The sequence below is a fragment of the Cyprinus carpio genome, chromosome B13 (genome assembly GCF_018340385.1).
Source record: "Cyprinus carpio isolate SPL01 chromosome B13, ASM1834038v1, whole genome shotgun sequence".
In the NCBI taxonomy this organism is placed as follows: Eukaryota; Metazoa; Chordata; class Actinopteri; order Cypriniformes; family Cyprinidae; genus Cyprinus; species Cyprinus carpio.
In genome coordinates this window covers 4,261,767-4,277,067 of record NC_056609.1, presented here as the reverse complement: position 1 = coordinate 4,277,067, position 15,301 = coordinate 4,261,767, and the positions used below count along the sequence as shown (strand labels likewise).

Genomic DNA, 15,301 nt, shown 5'->3' with positions numbered 1-15,301 from the left:
TAAATGTTTCTGAGGTGAATTTCACTTCCTGTAAGTATGTAGCAGACAAAGTGTTATGATACAGATGTAAATCATCAGCTGTCTTGTTTGAGTTGATCTGCTTTCATTTTAGTCCAAATCAGCAGAAAACAGGCTGGAGTTTCGCTGGATTGCAGCGTCTTGCATCACGGGTGAAAGAAAGCTCACCTTTCCACTCAAGCAGAGCCCAGCTCAAATAATGAAAGCACTGGCACGAGTAAACTGTAATAAACTTTTATTTTTGTACATCACAATATACAAACAAATTTGTACACAAATATTCCAATTCACCAAAAAATGAGGCTAAAATATTTTTTAAAATCTAAAAAAAAAACATTATCATGTAAAGCCAGAAAAGTGACATTCGATGTAAAATGAGACGTCACTCAAAAAAATGCGTATGAAATCTACGTAACTAAAACATCATATTCTCTAACATTCTATGTAAATTTACTCCTTTTTTGGTTCAAATACATTTTTTTTCTTCTAAAATTGCACACAGAACAGTGATATAGTAGAACCTCGAGCGTGAACGTGTCCTGATATGTGATTCAGTACTGAGACCAACATGCATGCGATGGTTACAGGACAGCGCTAGCTAACAAACGTCTAAAAACAACCAATCAAAGGCATTAGCACCAAACCAAGTGTTCAGAGAGACACACTATACTAGTGACTGCAGCTTAGAAACCCAAGAGAGAAGACGCGACAGAGAGCAGGAATACAGACTGCTTTGCATAATCAGTGATGTGTGAACGTAATGCTTTCCTGAGCTACTAAAGCACTGGAGTGCAGGCAGAACGGACTCTGGCTTCAGGTCAAGGCAGATCGACTTCTGAAGCGTCACAAGGAACGCAGGAACACTTGGTGACTTTAGCAGAGATCTAATGCCTGTGCTGTTAAAGCTTCTTGAGAGTAAAAAACCTCTTTAGAAAACGCTAAAATAAATAAAAAGACATCAGCGAGGCGGCTTTCGGTACAGCAGAGCGATGATTTGACTCTCACGACTGTAGCTGCCAAGAGATTCTTCATTGACATCGGTAATAAAAACGACAAAACTATCTAAAGGAAAACGGATGTCTTTAAACTCAATCTCTGTCCTTTGGTTAGTGAATAATTGTCATTAAAAGGCCGACAGTGTTCTTCAGTGCTGTCCAATGATGTCTGGATGACTGTAAACCGAGTTAAAGGCACTACGAGTGGAGGTCTGTGCGATGAAGCTCCACTGAAGCGACGGCCGTGTTCAAGCTTCACAGGACTGACTCTGGGGTGTTTGGGATGGGTGCTGAGACGCAGGCTGTAGTTTGGTGACCTGGCCGATGCCTTTGGTGACTCCCTCTCTGAAGAGCAGCTTGGCGCCCACCTTCAGATACTCGGGGTGCTTGATGAACTTGAAGCGCACCACTGCCTTCTCACCGGTGCGCAGCTCGTCCTGCAGGAGACAGATGGAAGGATACAGATCTCTCGAAAGGACCTTTCATTGATACAGACAGACAGACTGATCTACCGATAAAAGAATATAAAATAAGAATATAATTACCAGCAATAGCACACATAAAACACAATAAAGCACTCTATTTCAGCCGTATCTGTTCAAAGGCTTCAGGTCTAACATACTAACAAGAAACAGCCTACTACAGGTTCGGGAGGGGCTGAACATATTTTTCTCTCTAATAAAGGCAGGAATCTCCCTGTGTGTGTGTGTGTGTGTGTGTGTGTGTGTGTGCGCGCGTCTGTCTGTTTGTTTGTATTGTACCCCACCTTCTCATGCAACACGATTGGTCGATTACGTACAATGTCTGCATGTTATTGGTCAAATGATCATTACCTTCATTAAGTATGAAAACAGGAAACCAAAGCTTAAACCTGGATATTTTAGGCAATATAGAAATCCTGGCCAGGTCGTGTCCTGGGAACATGGGATGTTTGGTCACCCTTTATAACGGAGCTCTATGGAATGCAATACAGATGAGTCAGTCGTTAATGTAAGTGTAATATAAACAGCGATATGGACAATAATCAGATATTCCTGTTTTTGGGACTCCTTTTTTATCTGATATTGACTTCGTTCAATAACAGAAAAAAAGACACAACTCTTGACATGAAAAATAAAATAAACAGAAGGCGACTGGTATAATATCAATAAGCGCAAATGTTTCCTCCACAGACCAAATTCTTTCTCTTTTTTATGTTTTAACAGAGTGGCGACGTCATGGACACACACTCTAACAGCACGGCTGTCTAACCGTGCCGAGAACGGCTTGTAATCGTACTGTGCTGTACCAGGCTCACGTGGAAATACAACTGTAACCGTGCCTGACAGTCCTTAAAACCGTTCGGCCCGATGGTAAAAAAAAAACGGCTATATTCAAGCGCAAATGAAGACCAGGTGTTATAAAAAAAAAAAAAAGAAAAAAAAAAAATATTCAAAATCTCAAAATTGAAAATCGATTGCCAACCCACAGAACGAATACCCTACTAAAATGATTCAGTCAAAAGCAGTGAGTGATTTTTCTTTTTTTGTTTGATTAACATAAGGACATATAATCAACACATACATCAGACATCTTTACATTCAACATATAATTCAAAGACGCAACAAAGATTGTATTCACAAGCTGAACACACATGAACTTCACCACAAAGTCGTAATTACGCGTGAGAAACTCTGAACTCTTGAGTTTTCAAGTTGATGGAGTGAGTGAGAAACCACATATGACGCAATAGAAAACAAACAAAAAAAGTGGCTGTTAATGGTTAATTTGTTAAAAAGAATTAAACGATTCTTTTTTTTCTCATTTATAGTAAACAATATGATATTATTAAACAACAGCAACAGCATATTTAGGTCCAGTAATTCAATTTCCAACACCTTTTTAAACTGAATAGCAACATAAAAAATAAGAAAAAGAAAAAACATTCAACATCATTTTGTCAATGTGAAACCATCTTGCTCTGACCAAATGAAACGCACCAGATGTCATAAAAATGGCTTCCCAACTCATTAAATCAACTTCCCTAGAAGACTGGAACCAACACCTCCACTTTTTTTGAGTTTGGACATAACCTTCTGTCTAGCAGGACAAACCAACAGACAGACCGCTAACAAGCTGTTTAGCTATCTATAGAAGCTAGAAAGATACACAAACATCACAAAGCAATATAGACTTCCAGACCAACAGATAGATGGCTGGATAAACAGTTACCTGTGTCTGTCTATCAATCAGACAGATGGATGGAGAAGACTCACCTTTCCCTGCAGAGCCTCGACCGTGGCCGTCTGTCTAACGTTGCCCACATGCACCGTCACCTGGAAGCCCTTGTGGAAAGTTTTGGCATGGAAGAGTAAAACGATCTCAGCCTCAAAGCGCCAGCAGATAGTGGGGTTCATCTCTGGGCTGACCATCACCATTCCCTGCCAGAAAACAACCGGGAAACAACAGCTCATTGTAAAACCCGGTCCATTTCACTGGCCTCTACACTCCAGACAGACAAGCTCACCTTTCGTAATAGTGAACGGTCGAAATCTCCCAGCGCCAGAGTAGCGGCCTGTCCTGCTCTCAGCACCCTGCACCCGGAGCGATTCCTCTGGATGCTGCACACCGTCAGCTCACGAAACTCCCCGTCGTCCGTGGGTCCGACCACCAGCTGCTCTCCCTCGCGGCAGATCCCGCTGCACACACAGAGGTGTAACGCCACACATATTCTGTATGGCTCTTTTGGTTCGGTGCGCATGTGTAACGCTTGAATACAGCATTGTTTTAACCACTGCACGAGCGGAACTTCACTGGAAACTTCCAGTTTTATATATTGTAACTTCTGAGAAGAAACAAAGTCTCATCTTTCAAATTACGTGCATTTATTTGGGAAATTCAAGCAGTAAATGTGATTTTGGCGCTCTTTGATGTGGCGCGACAGATCGCTGTATAGGTGCCTCAGTTAACGTCAGCGTGATCATCCTTTCCTCTTTACTACTAGTTTTAACGCGAAATAAACACGAATGAACATCTCATGCGCCGTGTAATCACTCAATCAGTGATTCAACCGAGGAAAGACGTCAAAACAAAATGTCACGTAGCATTTAATTTCCCTCAGGCATTTGAATCCTCAGTCAGAGAAATGAAGTCTACAGAACAGCATTTCACGAAATATTAAGACTATTCACTCAATATATTTTACTTTACCTCTTAGTGATGTCTTAATTATTTAATGTATTTTTTAAATAATTTGTTTGTGAAACAAGTTATGACAGCAACTGTGCAAATGAATATATTTCAACAACAAATAGAAATTTTGTAATTAGGAGTTAATTTAATAACTGCATTATGTGCAATTTACAATTGTTTGCATACAAGTCAAGTGTTAAATAAATAGTACATTACTATTTGGGCTCTGTTGTTAATTGTAACCTTATAGTAATGTAGGGCTCCCTATAGTTTAAAGCTTAGGTCGATTTTTAATTATAATTGAATTTTATTTAAAGAAAGATTAATTTGTTCAGTAAACCACTGTATAATAATAAAAGCTATTTTATGTTTAGTTTTTTCCTCCTGATGTACCGAAACCATACCAAACAGTGATGCCAAACCATCATGTTTGTGTACGGTTACACCCCTATTAGACACTAATACCGTCTCACTGGACGCCACAGACAAGAGGAAAGAGAGGACGACGCACCTGTAAAGAGTCCCACCAACTACTGTCCCCACATCTGGCACTGTGTAGATCTCGTCAACCTACAGGATCACAGCACACACAAACTCATGAACGAGACAGACACTGAAAAAACTACACATAAAAAAAAAAAAAAACATTTTTTTTGTTTGTTTGTTTTTTGGTAAGGAAGCTGGGATGTTTTTACCCAATTTGGGTTGATAATCATTCATAATCAGTAACACAATAGTGCTGGGTTAGAAACATGGAAATAAAATAGCAAGTTCTAGCAAACTCCAGCTATTATCTGAGTCCTATAAAAATACTTCGCACTTAGGGATGCACAGCATTATCAGAACGTCATCCGAATCAGCCATTAAAGACTTCAAATACAAACAAATAACTGGTCAAATTTGGCCTCAAATGTAAGTTATTCAATATTCAATCAACAATGTTTAGAGAAATTTTAAAGAGCAGCTTTGTTGAACTGTAGATTTGCTATTTTTCTCCACACCTCTTCTCATTCACATACACATAAATCGAGATGGCTACTGGGGGCCTTGTATGAAGTGTACAGCTGTACCTGAAACTCGGTGAGCTGCTGCATGAGCTCCTCCTGCTCTTTGCTGTTGCTGAGGGGAGGTAGAATATTAAAGAAGACCTTCAGCAAATCCAGACTCTCCCCCGACACGCTGGACAGGGTGAAGATAGGGGTGATGCTGCAGGAGGACAAGGAAGACAACAGATTCTGGTGACGCGCTTTAGAGCCAAATCATGAAAACATCACAGCTGTGTGTTCTGTTTCACTCTGTACCTGGGTGACTGTGCAAACTTCTGGGCGGCCGTGACGGCGTCGTCTGTGGAGGACACCAGCATGGGCACTTTGTTGCAGCCCGGCTGCTTGAGGATGCGCTCCAGCTGTCGGACGGTGCGCTCCACGGTGCCTTTGGCGCACAGGTCCACCTTACTCACCACAATGAAGATGGGCACCTTCAGCGCCATGGCCAGACCCAAGTGCTCTCGCGTCGTCCCCGCTGAGAGAAGAGAGAGAGTACGCATCTTACATGCAGAGCAAAGAGAAAAATTGTCCAAATGCATGTTTTCAGTTGCAAACTCTGATCTGGTCAGTATTGCATGTTTAGATACTTTAATCTCAACCTCAGATGGTACACACCTACTGACTTTCTGAAGCACACTGGACACAAAAAAGGAACCAGTGAAGATTAACTTCCAGGGATCAAGACCAGGTTTGTGGCATCAGTTCTTTAAAGATCTTCAGTTTTTGTTTGAGACATTAATAGCAAGTAATCTAGATATCCATGAACAGAACTGTGTAGTCCAGTCGAAACTGATGGATGAGCAGATACTAGTTTCTGAATGTCAGAGCCAGCATGCAGAGAAAAACACACAGACTCAGATTGTTGCTGTATGGAGTATGATTCCATGCAGTCAGAGAAAATCAGACAATATTTAATATTTGAAGGCAATTTTATAACATTGTTTTCAGTTGAGTGTCTCTTTCTGTGCAAGTTTGTTGTTCGGTGTGATCCTCAATCTAATAATATATGATAAGTTTACAAACTCGGCAAGTACACGATGCCTAGTTTTAAAATCCAGGCATTAATGATCGCTAAATTCAGTGGAGTTTCCTGTAAGAACTTCTGTGGGTCACCATTATCTTTTTCCAAGCCAGTTTATTTCATAGACAGTAAAAGAAATGGACACAGCGACCCCATTGGAACTCAATTGAGACAAGAGAACAAATAAACTAGGGATGTCTCAGGGCTGATCCAAGCGTTTTTTTAACCAATCCGTATCGGCTCTCCTGAGCCCAATCCTTATTTTACGTCAGCTGTCATGCTGGTGTCGTGCTGTAGGTGGTGATATGTACCTTTAAGTGGGTTTGCCAATCGACATTAAAACCAAAAGAAGAAGAAATGCCAAGATGAGGTCAGTTCGAGCGCGTCACGCATGTTTGAGCTTCTGTGTTTCATGTATTAGATGCACACTTTTGTAACAATCTCTCAATCATTGTTTACTTTTATCTGCCATCAGATTGTCGGAGACGTCCTGCATCTTGATTCAAACTTGACTGACAGACTGAGCTTCATGCTTTCTAACCTTAACTCTGTGTTGCAATTATTCTGCTTATTGTCAGTGTTGGGAAGTTTACTTTGGAGTTACAATAGATTACTGATTTTAAATGTAATAAGTAGTGTAATTAATATTTCAATTATTTTATTAATGTAATTACATTTGATTACCTTTCTAAACTTCTAACAAATGTTATTTTTTTAAATCACTTACAGTAGTGTTCTACACTGATTACTGTCAATCTTTTAAAATCCTTCTTCACTTGATTATAATTATTTAATTTTAAAGCACAGCCACCACAAAACCAGACTTTAGCACCTCGTTTTACTTTGAGATCATTCTGAGGTTAAATACAGATTTGAAGTCATAAGATATAGTTTAATAGCTTTGTTACGGTTTCGAAAATCAAATTTTTGCATAGCTATGACAGAAAACAATGGCATCTAACAATGCCTTGGAAAAAAAAAAAACTTTAATTATTTAAAAAAATCTTAATTTAATTCTTAAAAAAATAAAGCATATACATGAACCCAAATAGGTAACTGTAACTAATTTAATTACCTTTTTTCTTAGTAACTGTAAATGATTACATTTTGTAATTAAATTACGTAATTCCATTACATTGCTTATTGTAAGTAGTCCCCTATTCATAATTGTGAACATAAAAGTCTGTGTATCTTGTAATATATATAAATAAACATACATCCTACATATATTTAATTTACTTTCTGCATGACTCTGTATAGATTGGATTGATTTTAATAACTGTGATGTACCTGAAGTGTGCACCAAACATACCTCCCTATATAGGAACATACAAGTATCGGATCGGGACTCGGTATCGGCAGATACTCGGATCGGGGCCAAAAAAACTGATTGGGATATCCCTAGATCAAACTTTGGTTAGTTATGTTACATGTTGGTCAAACGAGAGAGGAGTTCCTGATCAAAGTACTTTTCTGTCTTTATACAGGCCGTCTAGTGAAGACTGAAGACTCAGTTTTACTGAAAAGATACTCGTAAGTCAGTCAATGTAAATGAAGTAATTCTGGCAGCAGCTGTGGATGGCGGTCGTGGCTGGTGTGCCTCTGGTGTTTGGGCTGTGAGGATCTGATCCTGAGAGAGTGTGCAGAGTGTGGATCAGCAACATGTAAACAAAGACGGTGCTCAAGGCTGCTCTGCATTATCATACATAAATAGATGCTCCTGATGGAGACACATAGTCTGACCGGGCCAAGGTGGCAGTGACCCCACGCTATCATCTTGAGGGAAGTACAGGAAACTTGTTTGGAAAGTATTATTATTAGTGCTGTCAAACGATTAATCACATCCAAAATAAAAGCTTTTGTTTACATACAACATGTATGTGTACTGTGTTTATGTAAATGTAAATACACACACATAATATATATTGAAAATATTTACATGTACATACATTTATATAATTTTATTTTATATTATACACAAACATTTAATATATAAAAAGCAAATTTTTCTTAAAGTTTGCATTGAATCGTGCTGTCAAACGATTAATCACATTCAAAATAAAAGTTTTTGTTTACATAAGTGTATTATTATGTATATATAAATACAAACACATGCTTTTATATATTTAAGAAAAATTTTACGTTTATATATTAAATATACTTATAAATAATATAAATTATATGAATATACATATAGGCATGTAAATATTTTCAAAATATATACTGTATGTGTATGTATTTACATATATATATAATAAACACAGTACACATACATGTAGCATGTAAACAAAAACTTATTTTGGATGCGATTAATCGCAATTAATCGTTTGACAGGACTAATTATTATTAATATTTTGGCAGCGTTCTGTTTTGCATGTACATACCATGTACTATGTTCAGTTTAATGAACTGAACTGAATCCAGTGACTGGAGCTGAATAACAACACTACTATCTCACTACAGCTAATACTTTGTATCGGCCTCATTTTAGAAGTTTACTGTGAAGCTGCTTTGAAACAATCTTTAATGTATTAATGCTATAGAAATAAGGAGACTCGACTACTTACTATTGCAATTACATGAATAGGTGATATCTACGTATTACCCTGAACCTACTCCCAGTTGCCTTCTATTACTCAGTACTGTAAGTATACTGTAAGTGCATGTACTGTAAAATCAAATGCAACCAACATTTTAATTCTGTTTAGAGTCAGTATTTTAGAATTTACACCTTTACAAAAGACAAAACATCTAAGTGTAATTAATCCTACTTCACTGAGCCAGGAATCCCAGCGATACTCTCAAGTGAAAGTGAAACACTCATATCTGAGATAATAGCTTCATAGATAAGGATTTAGTGTGTTTGTTTGATCAGACTGGACACAACAGAATCAGCCGTGTTAGTTTGTGATGGGACTCAAAGTCAGTGAGGGAGTGTTTATGTTTGCTGGTGCCCCTTCCAGCTGATGGCCTCGGCCGGCGAAGCCCTTATCAGAATGTGACTTATGTAGGCGTGTGATAAGCTTTAGCAGGTCATCTGACAGCCAAAGGCGCTGAGTGTCACTGACATGCCTTCCTCAAACTCCCAGCTGATACACACAGTCCAGAGCATGGAAATAACAGCTGGTCACGTCCAGCTGCCTGTGTGGCAGAGCAGTAAAATCTGTGCAAAGTCCAGCCGTCTTCTGAGGTTAATGATTGGAGAACTGGACGTGCCTGTGTTTGCATGGATTTGCTTATGGAAAGTCAGGCGCAGCAGACACTGTACACCACCGCCTCCGTCTGCTCTTGCATAATTTAAGCACGCTGGAGTCGTGTTGCAGACAGGGCATCGTGTTCTCCTTCAAAGATGTGCATGAAGGACTAATGCCGGGGTAGTACGGTGTTGCACACCGAGAGCAAAAACGTTCAGCCTCGACCCTTTATCGTCATTTGGGTTAAAATTTGCAAAGCGTACCAAATTGAACAAAACTATATAAATGAAAAAATTTGAATTCATGAATATATAACAATATTTACTGTATAGCAAAATCCATATCATGGAACAACATAATACACGTTCACACTGGTACAGTGCCCACCCCTAGACCAGAGGTGTATTCACTTTGAAGCAGCAGCGCACAGACCAATCGACGTGAAACATTCAGTGTGTGTGTGTGCGAGTGATGTGTGTGGGTTTGTCTGCATCAATTAAAGCAGCGCATTAATATAGAACGGTATTTACACTTACTCGGAACTACCTGTGCAATAAACAGTTTTACTGCATGATACCTGCCAGCCAATCAGAATCCAGTATTCAGACAGACCATGGAATAAGTGTAATTAACCTACAAACGGTTTACTTACAGCTGTCTCTTCATATTAAACCAGGATAGGAGGAGTAAATTACAGGCTGTGGATGGGCGGCCCTCTGGCCTGCAGTCACAACTAGACTGCCACGTCTCAAGTTTCCCTATACCTTCATTCAAGAGCCACTTTGGTCCAGGACCAGAGCAGCCCTGAGGTATTTTGGGGTATGGAGGACAGAAGGAATGGGGGCGACACTTAAAGAGTGACGCTCTGCATTACATAAGACCATATGCTAGGATTATTGAGTATCCAGGAGAACAGCTGATTTGACAAAAAAGGACTAACGTGTCCAAACATTATGAGCTCTATTTGTGTCACTTGCCCTGCGTGATTTGACATTTATCAGACTGGCACTATCTGAGATAAACAGGTTCAAGCAAACAGCAGCCTAACGTCAGACGTGCTGTAAATGCTTACCGATGCCGGTGTTGGCGCTGACCACGAGCATGGCAAAGTCTGGACAGTAGCTGGTTAAGCCAAAGATGGTGGTCTTGAGATACTTGTGGTGGCCTGCCAGGTCTATGAAGGTGATCATTTTTGAGGCACTCTCGCAGATTTCCTCGGCCGTTCGGGACTCACTGTAGTTCACCACCTAGATAAGAACAGACACCGATGCATACTAACATACACATACTAAGTTCATGTTTAACGCTGATGATAATCTAGAGCTGCATGAAAATGGTTAAAATTTGTTTTTTTTTTACATTTAATCAGAATTATAGCAATTTCACATTAGCACAAATTAAGAGAGGGTGAACTCACATGGGTTGCCCGAAAATTTAGTAAACGACTGGATGAAAGAAAACACACTGCCTGTATTACGTTTTGTTTATTTTATATTCCAGCTTACATGTTTTACAGGTATTTTCAGCTCATGAGTGCTTTTTCCATAATGTAGAGAGAGAGAGAGAGAGAGAGAGAGAGAGAGAGAGAGAGAGAGAGTGTGTGTGTGTGGTTGCCAGGTTGGGAAGAAAAAGTAAGCCAATGTGCAAAAAATGTTTTGATTTATGAAAATAACTCAAATTGGGGATTTAAACTCTGGACATCTGGCAACCGCAACCATAAACGCTTGTGGAGGCTTGCTACCAATGCAGAATAACACAAATGTCAAAGTAAAATGAATTTTTTTCGGTATAAGTAACCAGCAGGAAATTATTGCAGATGATTATGATTATTAAGTCAAGAGAAGCAGAAATTGTGATTAAAACGTGATTTATTGTGCAGCTCTATGATAATCCATCATACACCTTTGGGGTGAAGTTAGTGGGCAGTTATTAGTGAAAGAATACTGCAAAAATACAAATCAGGACATGCCCAAACTAGACCAGGCAAACAAGAACTTGTTATAAACGGGGTTAGACACATTTTGAGCTCAGTTTGTTTACAGCTGTCAAGCAAGAATGAAACTTGACATCCTATCATAGAAATAAACATGTGTGTGATCACAGGGAAGCCACACTCTTCAGACTATATGTGTGATCACAGGAAAGCCACGCTCTACATCAGTCTGCGCTTGTCTGAGGCACACAGTGAGTGCAGCAGTTCTCACCTCTCCTTTGCTGTCGAAGCCCAGGATCTCAATGCTGATACTGGAGGTCCGTCCGGTCTGGATTTCATGAAGGTGTCTGAAGAGGTTGAGTCGCGCTCTCCCTCTCCCGTTGTCCAGCTCTCCTTGTGTAAGCACACCAAGCAGAGTGGACTTCCCTGAGTCCACGTTACCCAGCACTGCTACCCGCAGATCCAGGAACTGCAGAAGCGTCACGTAACGCCATTAACACGGGCCCGAGAGCATCAAACACATCAGATGAACATGAAACACCAGACGATTACCTGCTGATCATCTGGCACTTTCCTGATGAGCACCTCAGCGATTCTGTGAGGCTCGTCCGAGTCGTAATCCACCTCCCTCTCTCTGAGAACCGTGATGTCTGCACCCACCCTGAACACACACACACACACACACACACACACACACACACACACACAACACTACCTCACTGAACTGGCCAAGAACACAGCAGCCCTTCTCCTGACAACAAGCACACCTTACACTTCAGAAGAGTGCTAATGACTGAAATCACACACTTTAAATGAATATACTTCAGTGAAAACTGAATATGTTTTCTGACACTTACATAACTGCAACTAAATTAAAGATTAAATGCATGTAAAATGCAATTAGCCGAACTTCAGAGTGCTTTTTTGACACACTTAAGTACATCTTTTCTGTAATTTCGTATTATATTTGAAATATGGTTAAAGTACTGCTGAAAGTACTGACAGGCATTCATAATAAACTATAATATCATTTTAACTGAAACATGCATTATGTATTTAAACATTTGTAATTACACAATTATTTGTCATTTAGTACTTTTAAAATATATTTAATTCAATTAAAAATAACACACTATGGTTAAAATTAATATAAAGTACATTACATGTGTTTTTACATTATTCAACATGACAAAATAAGTGTACTTCTTTAAAGCACAACACAAGATGATTAAAATGTACTTTATATAGAAAAACATTTTTGTGCACTTTTTAGATGTGTATTAAGTGCATTAAGATAGTCATGAAGTGACCTTTTATTTCAGTTATATTATCCGCAACTGCGTTTTTTTTTTTTTTACTTTTAAAAATAATTGATTTGACGTACACTACAAGTGCACAAACAATAGAATTAAGTGCACTACTTTTTCACAAGTGAGGTCACATTTCAGTCTCTTTAGATTTTTAATATATATGCACATGTATCAGACAGTACAACTAATACTACCATGATGGGCACACTACAAGTATATTATTATGATTGCATGAGAACTGTCTCTTGTTACTGTTTTGAGGCGAGTATGACCTATGCATGCTCCTGTGATATTTGATTTGATACACCTATGAGACAAGCTGAGTTTGTCAGGTTAATATTAGCACGCAGAGTGAGCGTGAGCTGAGGTCTGTGTGTGTTCGTACCTCTCAGCCATCCTGCGCAGTGTTTTGAGAGAGGCTTTCATGTCCTCCTCCGTCAGACCCACCAGCAGCCCGTTGTCCTCCACGCCGATCTGATACACGGCCTCGCCGCGGCCCTCCTGCAGCCGCCACTTCATCTGTGTGGCCAGGTGCTCGAAGCGGTACTGCGTGGGGTCCACCAGCTTCAGCTGCAACACACACAACCATAACAACAATTAGGCCCCCGGTGCACATGTAACGAAGGGAGTGTCAGCACTGTTTTGTTTGCCGGCAGCAGCTGTAGTGTATAAAAAGCTCTGCTAATCTTCTGCTGCATGCATTTACACAGAAGATTGCTAGCTACTTACAGTGCATTGAGGGTAACCTATGCATCAATAAAAGCGGTGCAAAATATTGTATTCTTTCAAGAAACATTCATGTCCAAATCTGAGGCGCTCTGTTGTGTTGGGTGATATATTTGGTGAATATCAGTGCAGATGTTTACCTTGTACTCAATGTTTCCCTCTTCAGCCTGAAACAAAAGACAGGGCAGCGTTAATGCTGAACCGAGCTCAAAGTCACACAGGTCAGGATTCAAAAGCACAAAGAAGAGAAAGAGCCGCGCTGACGCCGCGAACAGTCAACAGATTTGTTGGCTCATTCAGAATAGTCTCTTCCTACACACGTCTTACTACTTTAACCCTCGTTTGAGATCAGACACACTGCGTTAAATCACATTTGAACTGATGTCAGGTTTGCTAATGCTAATGTAAACCAGTCACAATTTAAGGACAGGCAAAATGAACAAGAAAAACAAACAAAAGCGTGGTGCTGAACACAGCCCTAGACATAATTTGTTTGTTTTTATTAAAATTCTCTCAATCTAGTTCAGCAAGTCCAGCTAATGGCAGCAGTGATCCTCTGATCTGTCAGCATTCATCAGGTCACAAACACAGAAATGAGTCATCCTCTCATTACACTCCTTCGCTCTCATCTCATCGATCGCTCGACGTCCACCTCTTGTTTTTTCTTTCTACTGAAGCTCTCCTTTATCGCCAGCCAAACAAAAAAGTGAAAACCATGAATTCTCTCAAATTTGATATGTGCTATAATCCAGTTCTTATGTAATTATCAAGCGGTTTTATAAACTCAAATTAATGGACGGGTTATGTGGAACATACTTTCTTTAAAATGTACTTGCCACAACAATATAGAAATTATATTACATATATTATTAAAATTATAATATATTTTCAAAGACACGAAGTTCTACTGTAAATACAGGCTGTATTTTAGGTAAATAACATGACTAGTTATAGAGAAAGGTGCATTTCCAGAAGTTTTGTGTTACATTTCTTTATATTGGATTTAAAAAGCATGTGTTTATGCGATCAAAGATGCTTTATGCTGCCATTTATGTTATTCAGTTCGTGTTTATTATAATGTTTATGGGGTAACAATGCGCTCAGCTGTTTTTGAGCTGCTAGAGAGACTACTTTCAACATGTTCCACTTGTCTTATGTCACAAGCCCTGAAATCTACTAAATCTATCATCTTGTCAGAAGGAAATATAAATATATACTGAACGCGGTAAACGGAAGCAGAGTCGACTGTAAAACAGACAGATGTGTTTGAGCGCAGCTAAACCAGAGCAAACTCACCTCTGGAGGTAGATAAGGCGGATTATTGCTTGCTTTTGGATATCGGGCTGAGCGGTTTTTGCACTTTTTGCTGCCGTTTTTGGCGTTTTTTCTGCCGGCAGCTCCGTTGTTCGCCGCCGAAGAGCCGGACTTTTGCGCGGCAGCCGCGGTCCCAAAGAGCGAGTCCATCCCTGCACAAACCCTGAAATAATAACGACATGCGACTGAAAAACACCGCGTCTGACTACGCCATGCAGCCCGCCGCTTCACACCGAATATAAACACAAAGAGAGCGAGCGAAGCATCCTAAATAACCCGAGCCGGCGGGCTCAACCCCCACGACACAACAACAACACAACTTCCGCTCCAAGTTTGCGGAAGTGCGTCACGCTAACTTTATACGCATTACGTCAGGCGAAAGGGAACGAAATATATTTTCCTGTTTGGTACTGTTTTGTATAATGTTACTGACCTTTGAGACGTTGCCATAAGGAGTGAATAGAATAGAATAGAATAGAATAGAATAGAATAGAATAGAATAGAATAGAATAGAATAGATCCCGTGAATATTCATCATTTCGGTATGCTGCAATCACCACGTAACCTTGCATA

At 39.7% G+C, this 15,301-nt stretch overlaps 1 protein-coding gene across 1 annotated transcript; it reads right to left on the bottom strand.

The window, feature by feature from the left end:
* Positions 1–236: 236 nt before the first annotated feature.
* LOC109091026 (GTP-binding protein 2-like) lies at positions 237–15,080 on the bottom strand. Its single transcript, XM_042736299.1, has 12 exons — positions 14,711–15,080; positions 13,555–13,581; positions 13,074–13,258; positions 11,931–12,039; positions 11,650–11,847; positions 10,518–10,692; positions 5,486–5,705; positions 5,255–5,390; positions 4,696–4,754; positions 3,520–3,691; positions 3,269–3,433; positions 237–1,450 (listed from the first exon to the last, which is right to left on the bottom strand). The coding sequence occupies exons 1-12, from the start codon at positions 14,876–14,878 to the stop codon at positions 1,262–1,264; spliced, it is 1,803 nt and encodes a 600-aa protein (XP_042592233.1). The 5' UTR covers positions 14,879–15,080; the 3' UTR covers positions 237–1,261.
* Between the last annotated feature and the right edge of the window lie 221 nt (positions 15,081–15,301).

Excerpts from the sequence above, each read along its gene's own strand:
- LOC109091026 (XM_042736299.1), bottom strand. The coding sequence starts at position 14,878 with ATGGACTCGCTCTTTGGGACCGCGGCTGCCGCGCAAAAGTCCGGCTCT. Across the intron at positions 12,040-13,073 it reads CTGCGCAGGATGGCTGAGAG|GGTGGGTGCAGACATCACGG; the intron begins GTACGAACACAC and ends GTGTGTGTTCAG. Across the intron at positions 5,391-5,485 it reads AAGTTTGCACAGTCACCCAG|CATCACCCCTATCTTCACCC; the intron begins GTACAGAGTGAA and ends GTCCTCCTGCAG.